The 27,025-nt window shown below is 39.3% G+C and overlaps 1 protein-coding gene across 4 annotated transcripts in view; it reads right to left on the bottom strand.

Annotated features, from left to right (window-relative positions):
• HYDIN (HYDIN axonemal central pair apparatus protein) overlaps positions 1–27,025 on the bottom strand; it is a 291,357-nt gene that overhangs the window by 218,895 nt on the left and 45,437 nt on the right. For all 4 annotated transcript variants that reach the window (XR_004900055.1, XM_036012178.1, XM_036012180.1 and 1 more), the window contains exons 7-9: positions 22,197–22,321; positions 11,533–11,734; positions 6,263–6,446 (exon numbers count right to left, since the gene is read on the bottom strand). Coding sequence is in view for 3 of the 4 variants with exons in the window: in XM_036012178.1 (XP_035868071.1) it covers positions 6,263–6,446; positions 11,533–11,734; positions 22,197–22,321 (511 nt within the window). In the remaining variant the exon portion in view is untranslated. The remainder of the gene's footprint in view (positions 1–6,262; positions 6,447–11,532; positions 11,735–22,196; positions 22,322–27,025) is intronic.

Here is a 27,025-nt window from a genome sequence, read left to right as displayed (position 1 = left end):
CTGAAGCTTTCCTAGGGATCCTGGGTGACTTTTTCTCTGATGGCAAAGACACTTGCTAACAGAAGCAGAAATGTTTTCCCTGCTCATCAGTGTCAGCCTATCAGACAGGACCAGTTTGGGCAAATACCTTTAATTTCTCAGGCCCTTCTTTTTGAGAAAATATCAAGTGTTCAACATTCAGAAAACTGCGGCATCTTAAAAGTGTGACCTGAGCCAGCAGAACCAGAGTTCAGGAGCAAGGCCAGCACATCTGTGTTGTGATTTCTCAGAGGGCCCCCAAATGCCAATGGAAATCAAAAGCCTCATTCTCTCTCTTGGCCCTGTGATACTCTTCTGCCTCTCAATTATCAGAATTGTGCTTTTTGTATTTGAATCTCTCTCACTCAGGTACCCATGAGACCTACGCAGAGAATATAACAAAATGAGATTGTCAGAATTCTGTGCAGCCAGAGTCCATCTAGCAAAATAGAATATTATATTTCTGAAAGTAGTCAATTCCACTTGCTTTTCTGGAAGGCACAAAACATGCATAATAGACTCAATTTTACACTTCTTTTCCAAAGGGGGAAAACTTATACAGAAACAGGTGGCTTGAGGAATGATCAGTATTCTACAGGACCCAGCACCTTCCCGGGGTAAGGAATAAACAGAAAATTTTCCACTAATTACATTAATACTCCAAGATTTTATCAAAAGAATTGACTTGAGGAACTTGACTTAAATAGTAATAATATACCACATGTTTTAATAACTAAAACAATTATGATTACTATTATAATATCAGTAAATTACCAAGTAAAGCTAAAAAAATTACCTCCAGACCTCTGTTCTGTATCTGCCCAGGACTGTCTTGCGGTCACTCTGGGTCCTTGCCTACCCGCTTTGTCCACCATGACCATCTCTGGGGTCTCTCAAACATGAACCTCCACCTTCGCACTCTGCAACCATGTTGGTACCCAGGACACCCCAGCATAACTCCTCAAGATTTGAATGACAGACTCTATGGCAACGTTATGCAACGAGAATGATGAGAAGAGAGTGAACCGAGACAATGGGACTCACCAGGGGCTAAGTGGTGAAGAGGTTTTAGGACAGCGTAAGAACTTTCAGCTCTAGAGCTTCGGTCAGTTATTCTTACAGCATTGAGTCAAACTACTTCTCACATGACTTGATTAAATGCAAAACCATCACCACCTCTGGGCATTTTTGGGACAGTGACTGACTTCTTGATCTTGAATACTTGCTTTAAATGGAAAGAACCTCTAACATAGGAGCAATGTTCCCATAAACACATACAAAATGCAGAGGAACACAATAAGGGCTAAACTAGCCTTGGTTTTACCTGAGTTATTTGAAAAACTAAGATATGAAGACATAAAAAATAAGTACAGAGTTAGGTATAAAAATAAGCATAAAATAAGCATATCGTTTCTTGTTTCTTTTCAGACACTAAGGTAACAGGGTCCCCCCACCACCCCCTGCACCTTTAAAGTTTATCTCATTTGAAGACAGTGTCCTTCTTTGGTGGGCATGGAGGCCGAAGAGGTCAACACAAAGCAAGGTGGTCTCTAAGCCACTAGGTCAACATTTTATTTTTCTTTTTTGAACAGGATATCAATTAAAGATTGACTGTTAGATCAGTAGGTGACACTGTGATTTTAATCTCTACTTCTGTGAACTCAACTCCTATCAAGAAACTATTTAAAAGAAATCACACTCTCATAGCAAAAAAGTAATTGCTGATACATAGCTTAACTGTCAGAAATTAAATAGTGGCTTGAGCATAATTGATCTGATACGTGAGCAAGATTCAGAAGAGACCTTCAGGAGAAAACAGTGATGAACCAGCCCTAATAGGGCAGAAAGACAAGTACAACAGGCTGACGGGCTCTCAGCGGGCAGGTGCTCCTCTCAGCCTTCCTTCTCTGGGAACTCACAGCCTCTCCTTGCTTTGTAGGGTCTCTGAAGGTCAGTACACGAGGGCTCTCTTGGGTCCTCTGCAATTTGCCTCGTTCAGTCTGCTCTTAGAATTTCCATCCGCTTTTCATGACTTGAGTGAGTATCTGTATAAGATTCTCACCTCTCTTAACTCCACTCCTGATTGCCCTCCCACAAATTTAGTACTGCATCTCCAAAACTCCTTGACTATTTATTGTCATCTCAAATTCAACGTGTTCAAAACCAAACTCATAGTCATCTACTGTCCTCCTTCCCTCCCTCCCTCCCTCCTTTCCTTCTTTCCTTCCTCCTTTAACGGGCCCTGTGGTATGCCTGGGGCACCCATGAGGACAAGGCACTTCCAACCTTAAGGAGCTCAGAGTCTGTTTCCAAACTGGATCTCAGTAACCTACCCTTAACAAAACAAAACCAAAAAACTTATTTTGTGTACAAAGCAACTGAAGCCAAGAAAGATCGAATGGCCTGTTTAAGGTCACATTTGCTACTGGCAAAGCTAGGAGGTAAATCCAGGACTCCTGACTTGCTAACTTCTATCAAAGGCATCGTAATTCTTCCAGCTACTCTAGTTTAAATTCTGAGGAGACACATGATTCCTCGCCATGTTGTACTTTAATACCTTTTTTTCTTTCTTTTCTTTTTTACTTGTCAATTACAGTTGACATTCAATATTATTTTGTATTAGTTTCAGGTGTACAGCATAGTGCTTAGACGTTTATATAATTTATGAAGTAATACCCCTGATAAGTCTAGTGCCCACCTGGCACCACACACAGTTATTACAATATTATTGACTATATTCCCTGTGCTGTGTTTTATATCCCCATGACTATTTTATAACTACCAATTTGTACTTCCTAATTTAAATGCCTTTCTTTTGAAAAACTCTCACATCTGCCATTTCCTTTGTGTTCCAACCATCCCAGTCAGCATCACTCTCACACGTCACCTAGAATTTGCTGGCAGTGACGTTCAGTCTCCCTGACCCCTCCAGCTTTAGCGCATTTCTCCTCCCTGACCTGCATCCATCCTCCCAGTCTCTCTCCATCCTCCTTCAATTTGACCCACACGTGGCTACCGGGACAGTATTTCTAAAACACCTGGAACCCATCACGCTCCTGCCCTAACTAAGCCTTACAGTGAGTCTCGGACACCCTTGGCCTTGGCATCCTGTGTGGGAAAACGGGGCTCTGACCACGGGGGAGCTCTGCTCACACTCTACCGCTTGGAGAAAAATCTTCTCTTGAACCAGTATGTCCCCAGTTTATTTGACCATAAAACTTCCTTTTCCAAGGAACACACTTTACCACCCTTTAGACCCCGAGTGTGCAGAAACGCACTGTAGGCTACACATAGCAGGTTGCCCAGGCCACCCAGATCTCTCTATGCTCCTTCCTGATCTTACCACTTATATTCTCCAGGACCGCCTGCACCAGAAAAACTGGTCATTTTATTGTAATATAATATGCCAAGAAACTAATAGATTCCCTTTTCTTTGTTTTCATAATTTCCCCAACTAGAAATATTCTCCTTCTTCCTCTCCACTTAATTAAACCTTCCCCTTCCTCTAACATATAGTTCATATCACATCTTTTCTATAAATCCTTTCCAAACTCTCTCATCCCAACTATTATAGCATTAATTTATCTGTATTGGAAAACCAAAATCTCAACAGTGGAAAATACTCATAATTCACATTTGGGTCAAGAAGGTAATAAAATGGTCAAAAGTAATAATATGGTCGAACTTTCCCATCAAATACCTTCAAAAGTAATTTACAAGGTAAGATTATATTACACTCACAAGAACTGTATTTACAAGGTAAGATTATATTACACTCACAAGAACTGAATTTCTATAAAACTTGCAGGATCTTTAAGTAGGAGAGGAAAAAGATTTAATATCAATAAATAATTCACTGGAACTGACATTTAGTTCTGCTGTTTCGACCAGAATAACTTTATAAAGGCACTAGGAGAGTTTCACACCTTCATTTCCATTTTGCAGAAAATTGCTAAGAACCACCTAATAAATACTAGTGTGAGAAGGAAGCCTCAATAGTGTACAGAAAAGACAAAATCATTACAGTTGCTATAAACACCATTATCCTTATCTCCCTTTCCTGTTTCTAGTGATTTTTCCCCCACACAATATAATCAAAATTAGTCTCACTTAAAAGGTACCATTTCTGTGTATCACTCTTTTAAACAATGTTTTTCATCCTCGTGGTAAAAAGATGCCTTGTGATAACGGCCAATTCAGTTCCTATCTAGAGTTCAAAAGCAATCATAATTAAATGCCCTCTTTTGATACACATGTGTCTCCATCAAGAAGCCTTGGGTTGGTTATGGAAGTGAGCTTGAGGAGAAGAAAATCTGAGGGAACTCTGATCTTTCTACTTCTGCCCTGGAAATATACGTACAAGACCCACCCACGGGCCTCCCACTTCCTCCTGACCACCCATGTTTGCCATCCCTGAGCCACCTGCTCCCAGAAGGATCTGAGAAATAGAACAGTCCTCATCAGCTCAGATCTCTAGCACCAGCTGAAAAAACTCCTGGACTGTCCAGGTTCTAGACCTCCTGGCATGTGTAAGATTGACATGACTGTTTGCTCCTCCCGCCTCCATTCTGCCCAGCCATTTGCTTGCTTTTGGACCTACAATGCCTTCCTTATCTCTTCAACATCTTTGGGCTTGACTTATTTTAACTGGTATCTGTCTTGTCCTTCCAAGACTGTATGTTCATCTCTATTTAACCTCTCGCTGGTTTAATCCATCATGTCTGAAGATTCCTTTGCTCAATTAAATAGTGGACAGTCTTCTGATATGCAAGAGGATTCAGCTTCAACCCCACTTTTCCAACCTTATTTTCCTATGTGAACCTTTTACTTCAAACAACCTGATCCATTCCTGGGCCCTTAAATGAGCCAGGCCATGCACATCCCCAATTTTGTTCTCCAAAAGCCCCGCCCTGTAAGATCCGGCTCAAAGCTGTGCTCTCAAGGAGCTTTCTCTAGCTTCTTATTCCGATCATCACCTCGGCCTCTGAACTAGTGTGCCAACTGTCTTCACGAGTGAGTCCTGCAGCAGGCCTCACAAAACAACAGCGCTTTCCAAGGGGCAGGCTCCCTCTCGGAGATTACAATGCATATTATTGTATTAAAGACTTCTAGATTTCTTTCAGTAAATGTCAAACAATACTGAACCCATTTTTTTCTGAAACCTATTTAGCCACAGCATCCCTTTTCCATGTTATATCCTTTAATAAAAACTTGGAAGTGCAGACATAAGGAAAACAGGTCTACACAAGCCAGTGGTATTTCCCACAAGTGACCTTGCATCCTAACGTGCCCTTGTGGCAGGTCTTCTCTCCAACTGGTGTGAAAGGCAACGACCCAGCAGCTCTAACCAGCTGTGGGCTTTCTCAGTTCCTATTGCTGTCACTATACTCAGATCACTCTCTGATTGCTAAGTGTGAGGTAACACACTGCCTGGAACACGGTAAATACAGAAGACGTCAGCTACTTTCATTTTGAGACCACAGGGCAGAGTGGTCAAAAGCTTGCCGGTGGAATCAGACAGACTATGTTCGGACTCTGGTTCTGCTCTCACTAGATAGTGAGATCGAGGACTGTGTCTGTTTCGTTCATCAATGTCTGGTACACACGGAGTGCCTGGTACAGAACATGCAGTCAATAAGTATTTCTTGGGTGAATTAAGGACAAAGTCGTTTCCAATCAAGCAATTTTGCCTAGCAGGAGACATATGACAACATCCGGAGACAGTTTTGGTTGTCACAACTTGCATCTGGTGGGTAAAGATCCAAGTTGCTACTGAAGATCCTACAATCGACAGGGCAAAGAATTATCCAGCCCCAAATGCCAATAATGCAGAGGTTGAGAAATCCTACTAACTAGTTTCCTACTAGAAATCCTACTAACTAGTAACTGCTTGGCCTTGAGTAAGTTATCACATTTCTCTAAGTGTCAATTTCTTCATCTGTAGAATAAGAGACTGACTGTAACTGATATAATATATATACAAATACAATAAACTGAGTAATGCATACAAAGTGTTCAACAGTGATTGGTGCGTAGAAAGTGTGACTATAAACGCGACCTATGAGCATTCACACCATTAACCTGCATTCACTGTCTCCTCACGATGATGAGGCTCTTCAGATGGAGTCTTGAGATGCTCTCAGAACTTACTCCATCAGTCCCAGAGTGAGTACCCACATCAAAATGAGCCTTGCGCTCCCACGTATGTTTACTGTATGGTCAGAGTATATATATATGTGCTCACCAGAGGCTCAGTAACGAAAACCTTGTTCAAGAAGAGCATGCTGTCTTCCTGAACCAGACTTCTCTGATTCTCAAAGGTGCGGGAGAGAATGGAAAGGCGTTCTCGCAGTGAAGGATCAATAATACACTCTTCAAGAAAGTCATCAGTCTCATTCTTTTCTTCTTTGATCAGACTGCTACAGACCCTGAAGGAAAACAGCAAATGTGAGATTCGTTTTGGGACTCCCGTGAAGACCATTGCGAAGGGCCCCCTCCAGTCCAGCATCCTGGGGATGACCTCACCCATCACCCTGGCGTGGTCCCTCCTTGCCCTGACTCTGTAACATGCTATCTGAGTGACCTGATACTTTAACTTCTCAAGAGCCTCAGTTTGCTCTTCAGTCACTTCCTTCAAGAAGTCCTCCTGGGCTGCCTGCCCTCCACTCACTTACTCCTGTGCCCCTAGGAATATTTGAACAAATATTTTATTTTAGCTAATGGCATTTCCCAGGTTGATTTTTAAACACTTAACTTCTACTCCACCTCTCATACTGCAAAGGCAATTTTGTTTCTTTTAAACTTGCCTAGCTTTAGTTCTTTCTTGGCTGTTCAGTTACCTGGAGAACAGGATCAAGAACTGGTGAGGATGAGGTTTGGATATGGATTCGACTGTCTATTTACTAGCTCTGTGGCTTTGGGAGTTACTGAATTCCTCTTTGCCTCAGTGCCTTTACCTATAAAACAGGAGCTCTCCATCATAAAGACGTGCTGAGGATTAAATGTGATCAATGACCTAGTATACGGGCACAAAGCAGGTACTCAATAAATACCAGTTTTCTCCCTGTGTCAACCACAGGCAGCTACCAAGCTGTCAAGCTTATAAAATGCTCAAACTACATCTAAAATTACATTCTCTCTCTCTCTCTAGCTCTTCACATCCCTTGTCATAAATCAGAGAAGCAGCCTTCCCCAACCCTCACGCAGGGCCCTCACTGCAGACGTGTTCACATCACTCCTGGTATCACTTATTTCACCTGAATTTTTGGCAACTGAATTTTATCTCTTCCCAGGGCATATGACCATTTTCTCAACATTTTGGTGGTATTACCAATAATGAGAGACAAGCTATTTAGCTTTCTCGTTGAGAGCCTAGGGTCACCAAATTCCTGTCTCAGCTTCAGCTATTAGTATTTTCTAAATGACTTCATGCGAGCACATGCTTAGTGATGTCAAAGAGCTCTTTTTCATAACTTCAGTGTTCAGATTCCTTGGGCGACACAGCGTAATGGTGTCAAAAAATGGGTTCAGTGTGTCCTGGTTCCGAGGAAAAAAGCATTGTGTGCTTCCCTTTGATTGCTGTTTGGGAAGCAGTGTCTTGGGGAATGACAGCAGCTGCCCCTCTACACTCCCAGGCAGAGCAGCGCAAAGTAAAGAGCTCAGTCCGCAGAAAGAAAGGAAATCATTCATTCTTGTAAGTGAAAGTTATCACACTTACCTTTAGAAATAAATCCTATAGAAATAATCACAGATATAAGTAAAACCACAGCTACAGAGATGTTCATCAAAGTGCTAGCAATAATACAAAAAAAGCAGGTAAATTTTATGTAAGACATTGAAGGATTGGTGAAGCACATAATGGGGGTCATAAACATTACGTTTACTTGGAGGTTTAATGGGAGTGGAGTGTGGGGATAAAAGGCCTCGTATGGACCAAGGATGATAATGCTCCATGAACTGAGCAGTATGATCGATTCAACCCCTGAGTCAGAAAACAAAAGAAAACAGAAAATTCCCAAGTACTCCTCTTCTCCCATCTGTTGGGACTCTTAAATTAGTAACAGCTGTATAATGCAAAGTGGGTGGGTGGAGGCAGGTACCGGCTGTCTTCCTCTTTGCCCTCTGATGGAGAACTGGAGCCATGACTGAGTAAGAAGGCAACATGCAACAACACTTGAGCTGGGCTGACTCCAACGAGGGCTTCTATATACCCCAATCTATGACTAGGCTTTTTTTCCCTGATGATATTTGCGGTCTCCTGTGTCAGAGGTGGTTCTGTCCTACAGATGAGTGACACCTCTCATTAGAGAGCTTAACAACACACCAGCCTTCTCTCTCAGTTAAACCATGGATTTAACCTATTTTCCAAATGGTCTGGTAGCCACCAACACCCAGCACCTCCAGGCATCAAGTATAGTCCGGCCTACGAACTAGAGTCGATGGGTAAGACTGGTGTCTCAGGTATGGCAGCACTGAACCAGTAATGCTTTCTCCTCTTCAGGTGCTAGAGACACTGCTCCTTTGCAGCATGACCAAAAAGTGGTAACTACATGCTAAGGAGAATAAGAACTAAAAGCAATGGCCTTCACAGCTGGGAGGAATACTCCCATGTCCACATTTGGCATGGAAAGGATAGAGTCATCCACCTTCAAATGGACCGTGGGACCCTGGTCACTGAGCAACTCTGTGATGACTGTGATAAGCTGAAAACTAGAGGTCCTCTTCCTGTTTACCAAATACCACTTAAGATTAAATTTATTTCTACCTGGGTGGCAGGCCCCAAACCCAATTAAAACTGATCTAGCTAGAGAAAAAGCTCTTCTCCTCTTCCTGAATGTGATGGAACAAACCCATGCTGACCACTTCGTGGGAGTCCACTGAAGATACTGGTAGTTTCTACAGAGCGAATCTAGAATTAGAGCCCGATGCTACTGAGACAATGGCCATGACCTTTATAGAGAGATGAGGAACCGAAATCCTCAAAAGCTCATGCTGAGTCTGAATATAATAAGCTATGACGAGAATGAATATGAAAGAAAGTGAGTATGAGTACAGTGGGATGTTTTATAATCCCTCAGGACAAGTATGCATGAGACCATTTAGAATAGATCCTCTCTGTTCCAAGTTCAGGATCAAAGTTGAACTTCCTCTTTACATTTTTTTACTACAGTGGCTGCTGAAGGAAGAAAAGGGATGGGTCGCTCACCATCAAGAGCAGGAGAGTCAAACATAAGGAGGATTATCCCAGGGATGCCTGCACTGGCCTCACTGGGGAACTCAAGAGAAGACTTATGCTATTAGTTAAAGATCTGACTGCTACTTCTCACGGATGAGCAAGCCTCATTATCTGCCACTGACGTGAGCCTTGAGATACAACTTGAGGATTTGTGACTTAGAGGAGAAGGGGGCCCATATCCACAGCAAGAGCACTGCCTCCTACAGAGAGGGGCGGCTATCCAGAGACAGGAACTAAGTGTTCAGGAAAGGACAAACCTCTCTGTGATTGCCTTGCTTTTTCAGAGGATGGGCAACTCATGGCTGGTTATGTCCAGGACAAGAACCCATGACTAACAGTGTAAGTTGTGACATGCTTGGGGATATATTAAGGAACAAGGGAGAGATGAGAGAGAAGACACAATCTGGTCAAATAAGATATTAGGCATAAATGGCCTAGTTCCCCTCTAAATCAATTTCCCTTCTTGCCCCAGGCATCCAGCCCTAGGAGAGGGGGAGGGAGAAGGTAAGGGGCAGCGCATTCAATAAACTCTTAATCAACCCAGTCTGGAGAAAGGTGAGTTATGCTGCCATGTGCCACCCAAAGTGAAAATGGAGGTATTCTTATTTAGCCATCTGAAGCCACTTTTCAAGTTCATTCTTTAAGGGAAGGGCATGATCCTAGATAATAAAATTAAGCTTCTAATCATGGTTATGAAAATGTTATCCCATATTATTCCCTTGCTACCAAAAACTTCCTAGAAGAAATAACATAAAGGGTAAGAGAGATAGTAAAGACAATACAAGAGAAAAGGAATAAAACTCAGAGATAATATTAGAGATAAGGGTGTGAGTGTTGGGGGAGGTTAGAAGGGGGAGAAAAAATATATCTATCCACATGTGGTTGAAACTACATACTCTATGCCTTAGCATCTCCGACAGCAATTGGTTTGAATTCTTCTTGAGTTTCACTGTTGAAATTAATGTCCTTAAGGATTTTTTGGACATAGGCAAGGCATCAATCACGTCCTTTACATACAGTCAAAAACACACAGTTGAATTTACAGCGGCCTTCCCCTCTGAGCAGCCTTCCCCTCTGAGCGTGTACATTCATTGTCCCCCAGGGATTATGCTGCAGGGCGAGCAGGATATTCAAACCCTCCATTTACTGCTGTGCCTTTGTTTGTCCCTGCTTTCTCATTTCACCTTCAAACCTGCCTGGTACACACGTTGGCTGGGGAATTGGGACAAACGGAGCAGTGGATGAGCAGTGTCCTCTTGCCTTTTTCAACTACCAGTATTTCTATACCATGAGGCCAACTAAAGATTTTAGGCAGGAAAGGCTTTTCTTCGCTCACTTTTTTAAAGATGGCACAGTGGCAATCCAGTGATTAAAGCTCACCGGCTGAATGACGGAGCTCCTGGCTCCATTGTGCCCTCTCATTGTCAAGGCTCCTTCTGATTCAAGTCGGGGTGGCGCAGTGGGGGATTGCTGCATGGACCTAAGACTTTTTATTTTTATCACATGCTAACTTGGTTTTAAACAAAGCTTTGAAGCTTCCCAGGGCTCATCTTTAATGAAATTGGAGAGGCAAAGAAAAAAGGCTGAAACAAATTCCAGTGCAAGCAGCAAAAGTGCTAATTCAGGGAGGATGGAAGGAGTTTAAAAGAGGCAAGAGCAGATTCAGTAAAAAAGAAATATCAAAAATTTAACCGTGAAGAGATTAGTTAAAATATTTAGGTTTTCCATCTTATTAACTTTCTCTAGGTACCAACAAGAAATCATTATTAAATTATTTGGTTAGTAGGGATTCAGCAACTAAAACTGGGACTATAAGATCTATTATATCCAAGCCCTTCTTTTTCCTCATCTCATTTTCTGGAAATAACTTTTTACTGAAAAAAAAAAAATTCCACATTGATCATCCCAACCCAAAACAGATCATTTTTATAAATCCTATATGAATTCTGATCAATTTGTTCAGGGCTATGTAATGAAATACAGATGTGTAGATTAGTCTGGAGGAAATAGTGGAAAATGATACAGATGGTCTTTAAAATCTGGTAGTTTGATCCTGATAAATTGTAACCAGGCTATGATGAACTGAGAACGGACAACCCCACATACCTCAACTCAAGTTCTTTCAATGGAAAAGGAGCACCATACACTGGAACCAATTTAAAAATTGTGAATATTGTTGAGTACCTTAAAAACTTACCACAAAAGTCATTGATTTTTAGTAGTAACTGAGTATTGTGTTCCACCCAAATTACAGCATCAAGGTGATTTTTCCTACAAACCTATGCTTTTCTCTGTCTTCCTCTTCCTGAGTAGCAAATATCTTCCACTGGAAGTGGGCAATGATGTTACTGCGGTTGTGAATAGTCACAGTTCGCTGATTGGCCAGAGATATATAGGTTTTCTCAATGATCAAAGAATTCTTGTCCAGCCTTATATTCATGTCTATGGCAGCTCCATACAGGGATACAAACATTCTTTCACCTGGAAATTAACAAAGTAAACACACGTTGAGATTTATTCTAGAATGATAGTACTAGGCTATTCTTTCCCCAAGGTGAAGTTAGGAATATTGCACAAGCTTTACACATTTCATTCTTTTTTCCCCATCAATCCAGAGGTCAAATATGATCAGAAACTTAAATAATGTTTAGAGCAATTACAGAGAATCAAACTATCTTGCTGGGTCACTGTAAAAAATACATCAACTATGAGTTGTTGTGGTGGGTGCTGCATGACTTTTTCTTCTTTGTAATAGTTTTAAATCCTACAGGCCAACCACGAAGGCACCTGAGTTCTAGAACCATAACCATCCACCTCATCTCTGTCTCAAGCGTGGGCTGGATTTCTGATTCTTAAAATAACTGCATCAAATATATGCAGGGAGAGCTGCTCAACAGGCAAGATCTAAGTCCAATCAAATGGGACCAGGAAGGAAGAGTCAGTCATTTCATTAATAGAAAACAGACTGTTTAAAAGAAGCCACATCCCTAAACAACAGCGATTAAAACAAAACAAAATGAAACACAATGCTATAAAAATAGAAAGACAAAAGCTATGATTATCACTGAAATGTTTTAACTTATTGATCTTACAAAGAGAAAGGAAGAGAGAGACATCAGTTTGTTATTCCACTCAGTTGTGCATTCACTGGTCGATTCTTGTATGTGCCCTGAGTAGGGATCAAACACACAGCCTTGGCGTACAGGGACCACACTCTAAACTAGATGAGCTACCCGGCCAGGGCCTAAATTTTTTAAATGTTAAGAACACCTTTATTCAACATAGTAATTTATTCCAGACTTCATTCAGGATGCACTAATTGTCTTAATTCTAGGTATATAAATGAGGGCCCCTCTTCTAAGAAGACAAACTATACTCTATCTGTCCTCTGCATGTCACGGGAAGTGATAGAAAAAGAAAATACTTAGATACCAAGAATGTTCTGTTGATCTGTGCTGTGAAAGCTTTAGTCAGCATCCAGAAAGCATAGGCATGTGCACTTCGTTTTCTAGCAAACGTTTTTGCTCCATTCACAACTGTATGAGCCAAGCAGCTAGTGAGTAAATTGACAATATACATTGTGAATGTTCTTCAGGCAAAATATGTTAATTTGAACATAGCAAACTTTTCCCAAACTTTAAAGAAAACGTAAGCATCTAGGGACGTGGCTCTAAATTTTAAATTTTTATTTAATAATGTACATGTTAATTAAAATTTTCAAGTGGTATAAAAGTATATATCATGAAAATAAAATGTCTTTCTTCCCTTCACTCAATCATAGGCCTACTTTTTAGAGGTAACAGCTGTTAATATTTTCATGTACTTCCTTCCCAAATAAAGATATGCACTTTTGTCAACTTTTAAAGTTTTGAGTTAAATTTAACTCATTGTTACTGTAACTTGCATATTCTTAATTATATGTGAAAGTGAACATCTTTTCATGTATTAATTGGAGATATATATATATATTTTTCCCCCTCTGTCTAAAAATACGTGGAAAGTGCACAATGAATGGGTAAAAGCCTAGACAGATGAAGTGGGATGGTGTAAAAGTGTGTAATTGGAAACTCAGAAGAGGAAAAAGATAATGAAGCAAAGACAGTATTTCAAGAAATATGGGTAAGTTTTCAAGGATTGATTAAAGGCATCAGTTCACAATTCAAAAAGCCCAATGAATGACAAGTAGGATAAATTAAAAGAAATTCAAGAAACAATTATAAAGGACACATGGACAGTAATAGAGGGGGTGGAAACAGGGGAGGGAGGTGGGGAGGGTTGGGGTGGGGGGGAGGCAGAAAACTGTACTTGAACAACAATTTTAAAAATTTAAAAGAAATTCATACATAAATATATTGCAGTGAGACTTGAAAAAAAATCAAAGGCAAAGAATATATCCTAAAAGTAGGCAGAGGGAAAAAGATATCTTCAGAGGATCCATGGTTAGAATTACAGCTAACTTTTCAATTAAAATAATGGAGATGACAAAACAATGAAAGAACTTCTTCAACATAATATGGAGAAACAATGCCAACAAAGAATTCTATAATTTTTCAGCTTTTTTCCCTCAAAAATGTCTTTGTTTTGTCTTCACTTTTTAAAGATATTTTCAGTGGGTAAAAGATTCTAAATTAGTCTGTTTTTGGTGTTTTTTTTTTAATTTCAGCTCTTGAATAATGCCATTTTATTGTCTTTTGGCCTCCATAATTTCAATTGATAAGTTTGCCACTAGTATTATTAGTGTGCCTTTTAGGCACTGTGTCCTTTTCCTGACTAGTTTTATAATATTCTCTTGGCTTTGGTTTTCAGTAGTATTTGTACCGCCAAGAGTTTTCTGAGCTTTGTGAACCTTGGATTAATGTCGTTCATCATTTTCAGAAAATTCACAGACACTATCTCTTAAAATATTTTTGTCCCATTCTTTCCTCTACTTCTAAGACTCCAATTACATATATAGTGACATTTTGACTGTGTGTCACATCTACATGGCCTTTGCTTTCTGTTCTTTTTTCCCTCATTCTTTTTTGTTTCTCTCTGTGATTCAGGCTGGGTATTTTCTACTGACCTGTATTCAGGTTCACTAATCCTGTCTCCTGCTGTATCCATTCTATTGGTAAACTAACCTAATTAATTCTTAATTTCCAACATTATATTTTCAGAATATCATTGTTAGTATAACCTGACAATGATAAAACAAGTAGGCCAATATATAGATTGATTACACTTCTGAATATTAATGTAAAATCTTAAACAAAAAATTAGTAATCATAATTCATCAGCACATTAAAAGAGTGATACTTTGTAACCAAGTGGAGTTTTTTTCAGGAATGCAAAGATGGCTCACTATTAAAATATCTGTTAATATAGAATAGATCCAAGGAGAAACTTATTTATTCTCCACTGATGCTAAAAAAGAATCTAACAAAATTCAAAACACATTTTTAACTTAAAAATTCAATAAAATAAGAACTGATAGAATTAAAACATAGTATAAAGTCTCAGTAATTAAAAGAGCATGAAGAGACATGACAAGGGGTGGAACAGAATAAAAAGTCAAAACAAACCCAAATACATATTGAAATTTACTGTATTATAACGACAGCAACTCAAACCACTGGTGTAATGATAACCTCTGTGAAAAAGAAAAGGGCTATTTGGACAACTTAGTAGCCATGTAGAAAGCAGCCTCAGAATAAAAGCCAAATGAATCAAATATTTAAATGTTCAATATGAAACCATAAAACTAGAATAATATATAGGAAAACTTTTGATAATTTTAGCAGGATATTTTTCTAACTTTGATTCAAAATCCAGATCTATCTAAAAAAGATTAGAAGAGTGATTACATAAAAATGAAAAAAAAATCTGCACGCCACAAATATTCATATGCAAGAGCAAAAGAAAATCCAGGTAAATATTTGCAACTGTGTCTGATACAAAGGGATTAAATCCCCAGATATCTAAATAGCTCTTAGAAGTCATTAAGATGATCCAGAAGAATGGGATAGAATTACAAAAAAAGAAATACAAAGGTCCCCTACATGTATTATCAGATCTCAACTTCACTCACAATAAAAGAAATACAACTAAAGATATATTTATATCCCATCTCCCCCCATCAAACTGGCCAAACAAAACGAAAATCTGAGAACATAGTTTGTCGCCAGGACGAAGGGGAGAAGGCCCTCCCCCACACTGCTGCGAGACTGCAAAGTGGTGCCATTCTGCATGGAGTCCACTTGGTAACGCAGATTGAAAGGTCTAGTAAAACGATAAAACTACGAATCCTCTGGCCCACTTCTAGGAATGTATCCTGTAAATGAGTCAACAAGATCAAAGGTATTCATTACAGCATTGTTCCTAATACAATAGAGTGGAAACAGCCCAAGTACACCCATCAATAGAAGGCCAGTTAAATAATCTGCGCTGCACCTCAAAGTGGAATACTGCACAGGCATGGAATAGTACTCTGTGGTAGGGACAGATCTCCAGGGTATACTATTAAGTAGAAAAAGCAAGGTTTAGAGCAATTTATATAGCATGTTATTTTGTATAAGTGCAGAATGTAAGTATGCATTTGTGTTCGCATCCATTTGCAAAACACTAACACAGAAAGGTTATACAAGGTAGCAATAAAATAAGAGCAAGTTAGGGTGAATAAGATAGGGGGAAATAACACTTTTCAACATATACTTTTAAATACTGGTTTAGTTTTTCAATATATGAATACATTGCTTATCCAATACTTCAGTGTACAAAGGGATTATAGGGCCCCAGGAAAACTGTAAAACTTCTAGATAGCATTAGTAATGAGAATAAAATAAAAATACCATTTCATAACTATCAGATTAACAAAAATCAAACACTTTGATAATGTTGTTTTGGCAATACATTGGCAAGGATGTGGAAAAACAAGAATTTTCATAGACAGCTGACAGAAATACACATTGGTACAACCACTTGATTAATCACTTTAGAATCCAGTAAAGCTTGAGATTAATTTGCTCTATAACTTACTGACTGTACTTCTAGACATTTATCTCTAGGGACCATCTCACACAGCTGCACAAGAAGACATACACAACTCCCTGCAGCACTGTTTGTAATAGCAAAAAAAAAACTAGAAACACCCTAATATTCAATAGGTAAATAAATATAGTTTACATGCTGCACTATGTGGCACTAGTTAAAATAAATCAGAGCTATATGTATCTATATGTTCAAATCTTTAAAACAATGTTGAACAAAAAGTTAAATTAGAAAATGGTACATACAGTATAATACCATTTATGTGAAGTTTAAAACGACTCGAGACAATAGTATATATTGTTTATAGATAAGTAAATACATTGGAACAGCATAAAAATGCACTCAGTACAGCTCCTCTGATGATTGAGGCATGTGAAATTAGATCAGGAGAGAGTAACAAGGTGACTTCAAATCTATAATCATTTCACTTACCTGTAAAATAAAACATCTGAAAGAAATGTGTACAGCAAAATGCTGAGATGTGCCAAGTACAGCAGTTGTGGATTATATCAGTGTCTGTGCTTCTGTGGTTATTTGAAATACAGGGGTGGGCAAAATTAGGTTTACAGTTGTTTATATGGAAAAATATATAATACCCCTGGCTGGCGTAGCTCAGTGGGTTGAGTGCGGGCTGCAAACCAAAGCATCACAGGTTTGATTCCCAGCCAGGGCACATACCTGGGTTGCAGGCCACGGCCCCCAGCAACCACGCGTTGATGTTTCTCTCTCTCTCTTTCTCCCTCCCTTCCCTCTCTAAAAATAAATAAATAAATCTTAAAAAAATAAAAATATATAATACAAGAATAATAATACATACCTGTGTTGTGCATACCCAACTATACAAGAATGTAAGAATAAACAATAATTACCTGTGTTTTGCATACCTAACCATAAGCCTACTTTTGCCCACTCTGTATTTCATTGTTTGAAAAACTAATCAGGGAAAAGATCCAAGGATTTACTTAGATCACATAAATCTAGGGTGTTAGAGAGACTGTCATCAATTTGAGCTGCTTGCTGCAAAACTGTTCCTTCCCAGAAATACAGCAAGAGCCACTACTTTTTTTCTTCAAGAACCATCTCATATTCATTTTTTACCACTATTTCCAAAAATCATCAGATCCACAAAGGAAACAAAAACGTTTGTCTTATCCATGCAGCTGTTGAAGTACTTGCTTTTTATACCCTCCTTCATGAAGACAACCTTAAAAAGGGTCCCCAGCGCCCAGCTGCTTAGAAGCATGATAGGATGGAGGTGTTAGCCTACAAGAATGGATAAGGTTGTTGTGCCTCAGCATTTCTGTGTCCTTGGAGTGCCTGCTCCTTTTGGGTTTCCGGGGTGGAATGCTGCAACCACCGTAGATGCGATTAGACACCGTCATTTATTATGTGCTAGTAAAGATGTATGTTGTGGAAGGTCTCATTACCTCATGCCAGTTTTACTACTATCAATCTAGCAAAAACAAATATGAACAAAACTAATTTTACCGAAAAATGTGAAGCCAGCTATATAGGCAATACATTTCATGCTGTGGTTTCAGTACTTTCAGACAGCAGAGGACAGTAAAAAATATATATATGAGTGGGGCTCTAGATTCTCTAGGGAACTAACACGTTGATGGATAGAGTGTTTATTATCTCTTGGTCTCAGTAGGGTCAGGTTCACCAGTTAAGTGAATTGCTGAATCAAACTTCTTTGGAAGTGCTCTTTCTTTGAAGGGTTTGAGAAACAAATTATTGGACTTGACTGAGCTCACCCAGCACACCAGTGGCAATGCCAACATTGGTATGTCTGATCTGCATGCAAAGCAGTGTAGGATTATAGAAAAGGCTCTGGTCTCAGATATTGCCAAAGACCTGGGTTCAAGTTCCAGCTTTAATTAGACATACAGTCATTAAATGTCTTTGGGCCTCAGTTTCTGATCTCTAGAATAAAGAGAGTTAAAGAGACGTCTTCTAATGTCCCTTTAAATACTAACATCTAATGACTTGAGAGTACTTCCTGTGCAATTTATGAAACTCTCACTCCACTTCCCTAAACAATCCCTAACCATCTGTACGTCCTAACTTCTGCTCCTCCTACCTTAAGCTATGGAATACGAACCAAAGGGGGTTGGGGGAGGAAACTGGATCAAGGAATATTCCCATTGCCTCTAAGCCATGTTAAAACATTTGCTCCTTTAATAATAACTCTGTCTTGTTAGAGTTTCTAACTACAACAGCACACATTTCTAATGTAATAATCACATAATTGAAACAAAGTTCATGTAGGTAAGTCCACAGAGGTATATTCAGCCATGTATCAGCAGTTTCAACTGCAAGATATATCTCTCTCAGTTACTTACTATGTTATATTTTGGTATCCCTTTATTGGCTTTTAAAAGGAAAAAAGGAATTTATTTATGGCTCATTAGAGTAAAATATGTAAATGACCATAAAGTTTCCCTGTGAAATACTAGTATTACATCGCTTATATATTTAATAATAATACATCGTCATACCTTTGGGGAAAAAGCCGACTTCCCAACATCTGAATTGAAATATTTCTGCTTCAGTAAGAGACATAATACTTTCTAACATGCTGAATTAGCATTTAAATGAGTTTAAAATGCATCAGCTCTATATCCTGATGACTGCCAGTCCTTAATGTCATCTCTAAGCTGACAGCGGCCTGAGCAGGCACAGGTGGAAACCACCGGGGCTTCTACTTCTAGTGCTCATTCAAGCATCCAGAGCTTCAATAAGAATGTTTCCTTCTAAAGCCTGTTCAGAATACTAGTGTCTCTTGGAACTCTTAGCTCCATTGTTTCTCAATACCCAGTAGAAAAAGTCAAAACTTAAGCAATTAGCCATTTGCTTATCTCTTAATAGTCAACTAATATCTTTACTTCTCAGTTTTATTGAAATGACTAAACTAGTTTATTCATTATCTGTTTTGTTTTGTTTTGTTTTGTTTTGTTTTGTTGTTACCAATGTAGCCTTGAGTAATTGTATTAACCTTATCTGGAGGATTTCTTTTTCACAGGTATAAAGTCACTTCAGTTTTTTCTCAGGTTTGGAGAACGAATTGAAAGGTAAGTAAAAAAGTAAGTAAGGTAAAGGTAAATAAAAAGGTAAGTAAGTCATCTCCAGGGTAAAATCAATTGTGCGAACGAACTTGATTCCATTGCTGGAGGGAAACACAGCACGAAAGGAGGGAGAGTTCTAGCTCAGGAAAGCATTAATGCAGTATTAGATGTTGGTGAAATGTATGCCCAAACTCCTAGTAATTGCTGGCACACTGGTTCCAACTCTGGGTGTTGAGAGAGCGAGTTCTCCTGGTTGCCTGTAATGACGATGACGTCCCGTGGAGGACACGGCGCGAGCACAGCTGCTTCAGAAACCTGACTGAGCGCTTCCGGCAGAGGATGCCGACGCCCCTCCTCGAGGAGCACCGCCTGAGGACGTGTGAAGAAAAGCCCGTGGTGAACTGCCCTTCTCACACCCGTGCGTGCTTCGAACAGCTGCAGAAAGTTCAATCAGATGCTTATTTAGGGAGATGAGAGGCCGATGATCACCGCTGCTTGGAAAAGCTGCGTGATGGTGCTTAGGCAGTCATTATGTTTTCCTCTCATGAAGGGCTCTGGTCATTAATAACCCGTAATAAAGATGAAAGCATATTCTTATCAGCAGTTTATTTTATGTAAGGGAAAATTGCTACATGATAGTTTACTCCTGTCTGCAATCTTTAAAAAATGACTTTATCCATGAACCAAAGTTGACACCAGAACCTCAGGGTACAGAAATCAACTTCTCCGTGAGTGATTAACTTTTAATATACAAATATTCATTTTCTTTAGCACAGGAGTATAAACGTAAGTATGCTATCAATCCAAATACTTACATAAAAATCCAGATCCGGGGCCACTGGGAGAATGCAGCTGCATTTCCAAGTCAGTGGATTAAGGGAGTGAAAATGCAAAGGGAGTTACAAAGAGGTTATGGGATGACCCCCAAGGCGGACAAAGCACTGCACCGGGGCTGAGTCTGGGTTCCAGATGTTCCTCTGACTAGTTACATGACCTTGAGCAAGCCAAGTCACTTCTTAGGGCTTCAGTTTTTTCATCTGTAAAACTGCAGGACTGGCTTGCATTATCACTGAAATCTCATCTCAAGTTTTAGTTCTGTTGGTCTGTACACACTTTTAAGACCTGTTGGTCTCAAAACTCAAGTAAAGTTTTTTGAAATTATACACCCAGCATATATAGACTTGTTTCTCTATAAATTATATACATATACTAGAGTACTCATATGTCAAGTGTGTTAAAAATACAACCCAAAATATTAACAAGGATAAGATAAAGATAAACAATATTTAAAGATAATTTACTTGATATGTTTACCAACAATCAATTACATTGATGAAAGCCAAAAGATCGACTGCACTTCATTCTTTTTTAAACGCCTGGTTCAAAACCTTGTGATGGATGCAGTGATCCAAAGGCACTTCTAGGGCCACGTTTTGTTCAGTACTTAATTATAGGAGCTGACACAAACAAAACATAAATAAATACAAAACATATCAAAAACAAAACAGTGCCTCACAATGATATGAAGATCCAGATGGAAGAAATGTAGAAAATTGAGTTTATTAACACTCACATTTTTTTCACTTTTATCTAATATCAACACTAACAACACAAAGGCTTTTGTTGAAATTCAGCTAATAATTTCCCCATAGTGGTAAGAATTACTTCACAAACAGAAGATTCCAGCCAAACCAGTAATTGCATTCAACATAAAAAGACACAATTGTACAATTAAAAGACAAGGATTCTCAGACTAAATCAAAACACAACAACCTGGTGACGCTTCCAAATGTTATACTTTAAATAAGAGGACACAGAGAAGTTGAAAGAAAATGCACAAACACAATATACTGTCTACACACTAAGCAAAAGGAAGCTGCCATCTTATACATATATCAGACCAAGTAGATTTTAGCGTTGGAAACCTTACTAACAATCAGAGACATTTCATAATGACAGGACAGTTAACTTGACAGGAAGTTATAATAATTTTAAATGTGTACACACTAAGCTTCACAGCCTCAGAATATATAAAATGAAAACTGATAGCACCGAAAAAGAGAAATACCAAATCTACCATCAAAGCTGTGGATTTTAATAACACTTTCCAATAACTAATAAAATGAGGAGAAAAAATTAGTAGAGATAGAGATTGAACAACGTGATTAACTTGACCTCCTATGCATGGAACTTGTATCCTTTCCAAGTGCATGGGGCTCATTTACCAAAATGGAATGTATTCTGAACCATAACATAAGTCTCAACTAATTTCAAGAACAGAAGTCATATAGAATTGGTTTTCTATCACTGGTGGAAGTCAACTATAAATCTATTTTTTAAAAAAGAAAACTAGAAAATTCCCAAATGTTTGAACACACTGCTAAATAGCCCAGTGGGTCAAAGAAGAGGTAAAAAAATAGAAATTCTAAAATATTTTCAGTTAAGTATTAATGAAACACTTATTAAAACATGGGCTAGTGAGCACACACAAGACCACTCTGAACTGGGGTTTTACATTTTCAAAATGTTAGGTAAATGAAGCAATAAATCAAATGGAAAACACATGGGGTATTAAGTTACCTTCCAACCATTTACATATAAATAACCTCAGTCTACTAATGCGACATCTGGGAATAGGTTCCTTCCTGAGCCCGTATTTCTCAGGCTTTTAAAGCATTGGCGAAACCAGTCAGGTGGGATTTATATCTGCCTCAACATTCTTTTTTTCTTTACCTTGTGGCTCTTAGCTTACTCTAAAGTAGCCAAAATAACCATTTCCTACTTTGCTTCATCATATTTTCCATCTGACTTTTCTTAACATGGAACTTTTAATAAAGAATAGTGCATACCTGTGTCGTAATACACAATAAGCCGTTTGCTGTGATTGCCCACGGTCTGTGGCTCGAAATTCACTTCCAGCTGCATGGACTCTCCCACACTAAGACTTCCGACAGATGGCTCTACAGAGAACGGCCTGCAATACGTGTGAGACACACCATCAGGACACTGTCCTGACCCGTGTGAGGGGAGGAGGAGCAGATACACCAGTGCTACATCTGGAGATGGCTCAGTCCTGACACTGTAATTCAGCGATTCCTGAGTAAAGTAGACTTTTCCCCCTAATGTGAAAGAACTTAAGTTTTAATGTTAAAATAACAGTAATAAAGTCACAAGTTTAAAAGAAACTGAAATGATGCAATAATACTCTTGTTTGTGTCCTTGCCATTCAGCCATTTTTTAACCTTCATTGAGATTCACTGAGCGATTTCAGGAAGGCACAGATTTATAACATCTATGCAAATAATGTAATCAGGAAAAGAACAGTACTGTCAAAGGAACAAAAATCAAGTTTTGTGAGGGTTCGGAGAAGAAAGGGCTTCATAATGGGAAAATATATCAGCGTCCCAAAAGGAAAGTGGTAACACAATCACATGAGGATAATTTGAGGGCAGTTTAACAAAGCGTCCATTTAAAGGAGGGGAAGAGATATAGGGAAACTACAGTTGATGACTCAATCACCCAAGGTTTTTAGCAGCAGGGCTGTTACCACCTCTAGGCCCAAAGAGCCAAGGAGAAAGAGTGGTTTTAAAACCCATGAGAGTTCTGAGAGAATGCTACCTTATGAAGGGCAAGGAGCTTTAGTCAAGACAGACAGCCAGCCCGGGGGGCTTCACAGGGAAGACACTAAGGGGGAAGTGTGTCCTGAACTCGCTTCTTCCTGTCTGTCTGCCTGCCTGCTGGGGCCCCCACAGCCTGAACCCAACCAGAAGCCAAAGGACCGGAGCCTGTTGCCCTCTGCTATATAGGTCAGCTTCCTGGGGGAGGGCGAGCTGGAGATGGGCAGAAAGCTCTTGAAAAAGCAAACTCAGGACAAGTCCTGTGTCTTCAAAATGGAATTTGGGCATGTAGACACTATGGGAAGGCAGAGAGGATTTGGAAACAGTTTTGTGTAATTGCCCTGGAAGGGAGGAGGAAGAGAGAAGCTGGAACTGATCATGAAGTACCTTAAATAATTTAGAGTTCTTCCTTCAAAACAGGACACTCAGTCCACTAAATTATTTTCATGCTCCATTTCACTTTTTAAAATTGTTAGTTTTTCAAAGTGATGCATTATACAATGTGTCTGGCAAGCTAAGCTATTTCTGATTATTTACTTGTATCAGAAACATTCCTGCCCTGGCTGGTGTGGCTCAGTGGATTGAGTGCCAGCCTGTGAACTGAAAAGCCGCTGGTTCGATTCCCAGCCAGGGCACAGGTCTGGGTTGCGAGCCAGGTCCCCATTTGTGGGTGTGTGAGAGGCAACTGGTCAATGCTTCTCTCCCTCGCTCCCTCCCTTCTTCTTTCTCTAAAAATAAATAAATAAAGTCTTTTAAAAAAAGAAACATTCCTTACATCTTCCCTTAGACAATGAACTGAATTCAGAAAGCCTAAGCCTTCTTCTACATGGGCCGCACTCATGGCAGAGGCGGCACCGGGTGGAACCGGGCGTTACCACTGCAGGACCTCTCATGCTTCCTCCCCCGGGCAGTTGCTGGTTTTCTCCTGTGTTCTCCATCTGAATTGCCCTGTCCTTTCTGTATTTTTCCATGCCAGTATTTGTCCTTTTCCCACACCGACAGCACTAGACCTCCGGTGAACCCCAGACAGGTCCATAGAGGCACCACGGTGTAGTGGTTACAAGTCTGGAATCAGTGGAGTACGTTCAAAACCCAGTTCTGCCACGACCTTGGACAAGTCATGGAAACCTCGGTTTCCTTACCTGTAAAATGAGGTAATGACGCCACCTACTTCATAGAGCCCTACGGAGTAGTGAGAAGTTGGCGTGAGTAAAGTGCTTGTAATAATGCCTGGCACATAGGAAGTGCTAAGCAAGTGTTTATCATTATTGTTGTTACCGTTATTTTTATCTCCCTCACTGGCAGCCTCTACATGGAATATGAGCCTGGGGATAATCTTGGGTATTTAGATGAGTTCAAATTTTTATAATTATCCTCTCAATCCTTTACACTGCTCTAGAGATTTTGTAAAAAATGTCTCATGGGCCATAACACATCCATCTCTTATTCAAACACCTTCAGTGGTCCTCATAAGCTATGCCCTAAAGTTCAAAGTCTTAGGCATTTGAGGTCCCACACACACTGCTCCCAAGCAGTTTTGCATTCTCATTACACACACGCATCAGTCCGAACGTCCTATACACAGTCACATTACAAGTTAGGCTGGGGTGGGACGGGATGGGAGGACTTGAGTCTCTTCACCCACAACCTCCCCTAGCACTGCCACCTCCTCTCCCTTCCAACCAGACCATGCCCCCCCACCCCACACACAGACTTTCCATACTCCTCCCCAAGTCACCTGTCACAGCCCAGACTCAAAATCTCCTCTGAAATAGAATCTTCCCTAATTCTCCTTCTTGATGATAATGTTGCCTTCCTCCTGGAGGGTATAACTGTCTTTTTTTTACTTGTTACTTCAGTTCACCTTGTATTATAGGTAGTTTTTATGCATCTCTCAATAGTTAGAGACTCTTGAGATGAAAGGAAAGAGAAAGCCTACAATTTCTTGAGTGCATACCCCGTGCTGGACACTACATGGGGCACTTTACATATGTCAATTCCTCTAATTCCCCCAAACACTTGAGAAAGTAGATACTGTTATTTGCATTTTAGACATGAGAAAACAGATGCTCCAGAAGGGCAGCCAACTGTCCCAAAGTTACCCAACTAGGTAGTGGTGGAGGTTGGATGGAAGCAAGACTTCAAGTTCAAGTGCTTTCTGTGTACCCCCTGAAGGTGGGAGCAACCTGGTTAGATTCATCTTTGTGTCTCTCACCACGCCATGCACAGATCTTTACTCACAGGAGTCTCTCAGAAGAGTTTGTCAAATTGAATTAAAACAAACTTTTAGAGGGAAATAAAAATATCTGTAATCATAAATTAATGTTTATAACATCTTGGTGAAACAGAAGAGGAACAGACTTTCAGTAACTCAAGAATTTCTGCTTCATGTGAAATGAAGTTGAGTCTCACAGTCTCAGAAAAGTTTCTTTCTCCCTTGTGGCCTCAATAAGAATCTAAAATGTTGAGAACTTGACCCAGTTTCCTGGCTTGGGAACAACATAATCTATTGTAATATTTTCTTCTATCTTTGCCTCCCTAGTTCCTAATATTTTTCTTCCTATACTGAAATGAAATTGCTTTCATTTTCTTTTCAAATATGACTTGGTAGCAAAAAAACAGTTTTGAAATGATTTAGGTAGTAGTACACTGCAGAACCTAAGCTAATTTTCTTTTTTTTTCCTTATTGATTGTATTTTATTATTTATTTATTTATTTATTTATTTTTTAGAGAGAGAGGAGAAGGGAAGGAGAAAGAGAGGGAGAGAAACATCAGTGTGTGGTTGCCTCTCATGAGTCCCCCATTTGGAGTCTGGCCTGCAACCCAGGCATGCACCCTGACTGGGAATGAACCAGCGATCCTTTGGTTCGAAGTCCACGCTCAGTCCACTGAGCTACACCAGCCAGGGCTAAGCTAATTTTCTGTGGGGGAAAAAAACCAGTTATCCTTCTCTAGGAACTCAAGAAATCCAAATTCCATACAGAGGTAACAGACACTCTCCTGTTGTGCTAATGGTTGGCTTTATATTACACTAAATTTCTTCACTATGTAGAAAATCACCTGGGATAGCCATTTCTACTGAGAGGTGCCTAAGCTCTCTCAATAAATCAGACGTTAATTGGGTAGAGTGTAAGTTCTGGTGCTTAGACATTGTCTATAATTTGATTTTGTACTCCATTTTACTAAGAGCAGACAGGCTGAAGAGGCTAGAAAACATCAACTACCAGAAAATGCTCTTACAAAGAAGTGAAAATATTGTTTGTCAAGGGTATAAGGCTGGCTCCTTCTACCAAAGTATTTGGTTTGGATATCACATCCTCATTAATACCAAACACTTGATTAAGGAGAAAATTTAAGTGTGTGAAAAATCATGGGCCATGAGAAAGATTTTAAGGGACTTTGAAAGATTTTTATTTAATCCACTACAAACTGCTCTAAGGAACTGAAACTGTTCCATGCAAATGATTCAATATTTTAGCAGAAGACTAAGTACTGACTCTATTAAATCAAATATTCAATATAATATTAATATTTTTCTTCAGATAAGCTTTTTATTAACTGGTTCCTAACCTGAGGTTTTAGATTTTTAAATTGCTTCTTAAATCTTTCTGCTTCACCTTCTGAAATGAATTTTTCTTTAACAGTCAAAGTTATTCTGGCCCCTACTAGAGTGTTAGGTCAAATCTGTAATAAAGTTGAAGAGTAATTGTTTACGTTCTCTATATATTTTATAGCACTTTGCGGCTCCTTATATTAGTGTAAAAGCCATTCTGCCTATTTTATAGTACTTGGAGCATGCTTTTTATTTTAAATTATTATAGAGGTTTATAGTTGTAGCTTTGCCTTTGTGATATATTGTTGGTTAGATATCCTATAAACATTTATTGAGCATTTATTTATTTTAGATACTTTGCTAGATGCTAGGGACATACAAATGAAGAGTTAGATATAACCCTTGCATTAGAGAAGTTCATATTCTAATGGCAGCAACAGACACATAAAGTTTTATCTTACAATGTATATGAACTTAACCATTTATAAACTTAAACATTAGTTAAAT

Source organism: Phyllostomus discolor, chromosome 12 (assembly GCF_004126475.2).
Source record: "Phyllostomus discolor isolate MPI-MPIP mPhyDis1 chromosome 12, mPhyDis1.pri.v3, whole genome shotgun sequence".
Lineage (NCBI taxonomy): Eukaryota > Metazoa > Chordata > Mammalia > Chiroptera > Phyllostomidae > Phyllostomus > Phyllostomus discolor.
This window is presented reverse-complemented; position numbering and strand designations above follow the sequence as displayed.